The 5,753-nt window shown below is 43.8% G+C and overlaps 1 protein-coding gene across 1 annotated transcript; it reads left to right on the top strand.

The window, feature by feature from the left end:
* The first annotated feature begins 2,566 nt into the window (after positions 1-2,566).
* On the top strand, positions 2,567-5,529 carry LOC101828676 (elongation factor Tu, mitochondrial-like). Its single transcript, XM_040754229.1, is given in 3 exon segments — positions 2,567-2,735; positions 4,344-5,444; positions 5,447-5,529. Coding segments are annotated over 3 exon segments (1,353 nt in total).
* Positions 5,530-5,753: the final 224 nt, after the last annotated feature.

Genomic DNA, 5,753 nt, shown 5'->3' with positions numbered 1-5,753 from the left:
GGCCCCTGGTGGGCTGGGACCTGCTAGCTGGCTGGCTGGCTCCCCTTCTCTTTCTACCTGCCAGACTCACCTATCCCTCCTCTGCCTTGGCTGTTCAGCTTTTAATTAGACAAGTCAGTGCCTTAGGCAGGCAAGGTGAAAAAGCAACATATCCTTACACAATTAAATAAATGAAGCATACACAAAAGCAACACACCTTTACATAGTTAAACAATTATTCTGCAACATAAATACATGTAACACATCTTTAATTAGTTAACAAATATTCTGTCCCATGACAGATATGCTTCATATTAATAGCTATTCATTTAATTGATTGCTCATCCTATACCTGGAGAATTACAAAAATATACTACTGGAATTCATCAGGATATACGCGTTTTGTAAATCCTTCTTACTTACATTCCTTCTGCAATCTATACTTTGACAGTAACTTATATCTGTACATTGTAATCCAATAAGTACTGTTGTGATACAACTATGTAGTTTTCGCCATGAAATATTTACTGGAGGATTACTGAATTAATATGTTTAATACCATGCACAACCTAACGTCCTCTAAAACTGAAAGTTCCTTAGTAGAGGTTGAGTTGTATTTACGCTTACACTTGAATAAATTGTTTAAAATCATGCCACAGTTCACAGATTTGAAAGTAAATTGTGGTGATCTAATAAGAACTTTGTTCCTCCTTATGATTTCCAAGGACTTTGTTTTCACTGCGTTATGTAGCCTTCACCATGTTCCTTTGTTGTCAGCCATTTCATATGCATTAACCGTGGCATAGATTCTTGTGGTTCTAGTGTCTTCTGGTCTGCTCTAATGAGTCTCCACCTATTTCCTCTCACAGATACAGTGAGCCTGTCCTTTCTTTTCAGTAGCCTTCAAGCTACTGTTTCTGACAATAATTCTTACTCCAGGAACTCTTGGAAGGTCACAAGGAAGCCTGTTTTATTAAATCCCTTACAAGCTTGAAATCATTTTTATTCTGACTTTACATTTCATTGAGTTTTTTGAGTAAGAATTCCCAAGTTCATATCCAATTTCCTGAGAAATATGAATTTATTGCTCCATTGTCTAGCATCCAGTCTTAATGAGGAAATACACCTAAGGACATTTTCATTCTTGTTCTCTTGAGAGAAATATTTCTCTTGTCTCTGGACATCTTTAAGTTGTTTTTTTTCCTGTGTCCTTGGTATTCTGAAGATTCAAAGTGATGTGATCAGTGGAGAAATGAAATTTGAGTCATCAAGCTGGATATACAGCAGACCCCTTTAAGTTTGAAGACACAATAAGGAATTTTTTTTCTGTCATATCTTGATTGTTTCCTACCCTCTCTTTCTTTGTCATCCCTTTCTATGCTACCTGTTGACTAAAAGGTAGTCTTCTGGGACATGAAAATTTGTTTAATTTTTAAAATTTTTCCTGACACATTTCTTCATTCATTTCTTCTATACTCTTCTATTTCTTTTATATTATTATGCATAAAAGATAAAACAACCCCCCACACAAACCATTTAGATTTTTAATGCCTTGGTTAAATTATATTCCTAAACTATATTCTTTTTAATTATTGGCATTATTTCTTTATTGATTCTTTGGGAATTTCATATCATGTATCCCAAATCTGTTCATTTCCCTTCACCCTTACAGCATCCCCCCAAAAGGAAATTATAAAACAAAATAAAATCAAACTAAGCCAAAACAAACAAACAAAAACACCTCTTTGCTTCTGTCGTTCCCATCTCTCTAACATCTCTTAATTCATCATAGCGGCTTTGGAAGTTTCAATGTGTCACATAGCATTCTCTTTAGTTCAATCAGCTTTACTTACAAATGTTCATTGTAATGAGTCCTTGGTCTGGCTCAAGGCCTCTGGTTTCTGGTACATCATAATTGCTGGACCCTCACTGAAACTCCTCTTGGATATTCCCCACCTACCAGGTGTCGTGGAGATCCTGCAGGTGTCATTCCACAGTACGAGTCCCTTCATGCTCTAACATGTCACAGATGAGGTGGGTGTTATGGTGGTCCAACCCAAGCCTTAGATGTGTGCCTGGGTGGTGCTGAGTTGTTCCGTCTGGGCCACTGATGTCCCTCCTCAGACAAGGGGTGGAGCCAGCTCTCCTATGCCCATGTTACCAGGCCAGTTCTCCTACACCCATATTGAGGGGTGGGGCCATCTCTCCAAAGTGGAGAGGCCAGCTCTCCTGTGGGGGTTGTGACCAACTCTGTTGCTGCAGTGTCCAGTAAGGGGCAGGGCCAGCTTTCCCAGGGCCAATAAAGGGTGGAGCCGGCACAGCATGGCTCTCTGATTTCATCACACATGGTTCCTATGCCTGCCTCCTTCCCCCATGGTAACATGGGCCACAGACATCAACACAGATCCCAGCTGCAAGCAGGACCCCATACCCAGACATGGCCCTCAGTAGTAACTTGAGTTTGGATGACATCATGGCTCAGGTGAAATCAAAGGCCACCCAAATCAGGATGGCTTAGGTGACAGCACAAGCCCCGGACACCAACAAGGCTTCGGACTTCAACACAGACTCCAGCTGTGGTAGGACCATGGATCCAGACATGGTCCTCAGCAGCAGCAGGTCTGGACATCACCATTGCCCCAAGTGGCAGCACAGGTCTTTCAGAACATCATGGCTCCAGCTGCAGTGTGGCCCTCAGACTCGAACAAGGCAACAGGTTTCAGTCCAGATCCCAGGCTTCCATGTGACCTTTGGAGGTAATGTGGGCCATGGCTGTTAAACACAGACCACGGATGGGATAGGGCCATGGACCAAGATATGGCCTTCAGCAGCAGCCTGACCTGGGGGTCACCATGGCCCCAGGTGGCAAGCAAGCCACTCACACCAGCCTGTTCCTCGTTGCCTTCACTTCTTCCCATCCATCTGTTTCCACAGCGCATGAATCATTCTGCTTTTCTTTCCCTCCCATTTCGGTAGCACACATTTGCTCATAGTGATAGCAGCTGTCCACCTAGCACCTGGCAGGGCCCTGTGGCTGTCTTCAGTCACCCCAGGCTTTGATGTCCCAGGCTGGCATGTGGATGGCTAGCACCTGCCTGAGCTGAATGACATCAAGCAGGACCTAAATTATATTCTTAAATTATGTTTTTCAACTAAGTTTTATCCCATTGGTTTTTATTTTCAAAAGCAGTACTCGTTTTAAATCTGACTTTTTCTTATTTTTTCCCGTTTCTTTTTTTTTTCTTTTTTCTTTTTGGTTGTCAAAGTTCTACTATGTATGAGCCATGTCTTTTTGAAGGTTAATGTTGAGTAGCTGTTTCTACAAACTTGAAAGATTCCTTTATAGAGGGAAGGCATTTAAGACTGAAAATAAAGAAAGGTTAGCAGTCTCAAGAAGTAACCAAAATTTATAGGCATCTGGAAGCTAAGAGAAGATGCAGAAAGGTTATCAAGCAGTGATGGTCGCTAAGGAGAAGATACTCAAGTGGTCAGCCCAACAGCCTGCAAGCTGTGTAAGGAGCTTCAAGGCTGCAGGTTCTGTGACGCTTTTCCAGGACTGGATGAGCTTTGGCTGATGCAGAAGCCTTTAACTCATCATTTTCTGTAAGGAACCCCTCACTCATAGCCCTGGAATTAACCCCAATGAATTAATTATTCACTATGCCAGACTTCAGTGGAAACTTTTTCTTGATATGTTCACAGTGCACTGTCTGCGTGAGAGGGCATTTCTTTACATTTTCCAGGAAAATAAAGACAACGGTATTCACCATTATTCATGTCTTAGTTAATGTTTTTATTGTTTTGATAAAAAAACTGTAACCAAGCCTGGTGGCAGTGGTGCATGTCTTTAATCCCAGCACTGGGGAGGCAGAGGTAGGAAGAGCTACGCGAGTTCAAGGCCAGCCTGGTCTACAAAACAAGTGCCAGGATAGGCTCCAAAGCTACACAGAGAAACCTTGTCTCGAAACAAACAAACAAACAAACAAACAGAAAAACCACTGCAGCTGACAGCAACTTGGAGAGGAAAGGGTTTGTTTTAATTTACAGTCCCACATTACAATCCATCAGTAAGTGATATCAATGGTTGTTTTTATTCTCACATTATCTTTCCTTGGAAAAGAACTTTTACTGCTCTATTTCTGCACAGAGGGACAGGAAGTGAAGAGGTGGGACTTCTCTACCTAGCTAAAAGTTCATTGGTTCCACACTGTAACAGTCTGCCACCTTCCATGTAAAGTCCTAACTGCCAAATTGCTGACACCATGTGAATTACCACTGGAAGGAAAACGGAATCATAAGACCAAGCTTTGTTTAGATCTCAGGTTTCCTGTTTAGAGCCCACTTACCTGTTTTACTGCTTCTAGGGTCAGAGCTGCTGAGGACTACACTAAGCTCTTGGGTTTTGCATCCATTGCAGTTTATTCATATTTACCCTCTTAAGTGTCCTGTCAACGCTGTTTTTGGAGCTAAGTTCAAGAAGTATGAGGAGATAGACAATGCCCCTGAGGAGCGAGCTCGGGGTGTCACTATCAATGCAGCTCATGTGGAGTATAGCACTGCTGCCTGCCACTATGCCCACACAGACTGCCCTGGTCATGCAGATTATGATAAGAATATAACCATAGGCACTGCCCCACTGGATGGCTGCATCCTGGTTGTGGCAGCTAATGACGGCCACATACCCCAGACCCGAGAGCACTTACTACTGGCTAAACAGATTGGGGTGGAGCACATTGTGGTGTACGTGAACAAGGCAGAAGCTGTCCAGGACTCGGAGATGGTAGAGCTCGTAGAGCTGGAGATCCGGGAGCTGCTCACTGAGTTTGGATATAAAGGAGAGGAGGCCTCAGTAATCATAGACTCTGCTCTCTGTGCCCTTGAGCAACGTGACCCCGATTTAAGTGTGAAGTCAGCGCAGAAGCTGCTGGACGCCGTGGACACTTACATCCCGGTCCCTACCTGGGAGCTGGAGAAGCCCTTTCTGCTCCCCATAGAGTCAGTTTATTCCATTCCCTGCCGGGGCACAGTGGTGACTGATACACTAGAACGTGGCATTTTGAAGAAGAGGTATGAGTGTGAGTTACTGGGACATAACAAGAACATTCAAACTATAGTGACAGGCATTGAGATGTTCCACAAGAGCCTTGAAAGGGCTGAAGCAGAGGATAACCTGGGTGCCCTGGTCCGAGGCCTAAAGCAGGAGGATTTGAGGCATGGTTTGGTCGTGGTCAAGCCAGGCTCCATCCAGCCCCACCAGAAGGTAGAGGCTCAGGTTTACAACCTCAGCAAGGAGGAGGGTGGCCGCGACAAACCACTTATATCTCATTTTATGCCTGTCATGTTCTCCCTGACTTGGGACATGGCCTGTCATGTCATCTTGCCTCCAGGGAAGGAGCTTGCCATGCCTGGAGAGGACTTAAAGCTCAGCCTAGTCTTGCAGCAACCCATGATTTTAGAGAAAGGCCAGCGTTTACTTTGAGGGATGGCAGTGGCATTGTCACTGATACACCAGCCATGACCGAGGAGGACAAGAACATAAAGTGGAGCTGAGTCTGGGCCTCTCAGGTTGTTTAGCTTAGCGCTAACTTGACCATAGTCTCTCCTGTGGACACAAGCTGCATCCAAGCAGAGTAAAACTATGGACATTTCTCCTCACAAGGAGTGGCCTGCCTGCAGAGGTAGGCAAATAAACTGTTTCATGAATGTTAAAAAAAAAAAAAAACAAGATTAGTCAGCACAGATACACAATGGCAGTTGTTTTACACAAATGGAAA

Source organism: Mesocricetus auratus, unplaced genomic scaffold, assembly GCF_017639785.1.
Source record: "Mesocricetus auratus isolate SY011 unplaced genomic scaffold, BCM_Maur_2.0 Super-Scaffold_100010, whole genome shotgun sequence".
Classification (NCBI taxonomy): Eukaryota; Metazoa; Chordata; class Mammalia; order Rodentia; family Cricetidae; genus Mesocricetus; species Mesocricetus auratus.
Note: the sequence above shows the minus strand (reverse complement) of the source record. Positions and strands in the feature narration are given on the sequence as shown.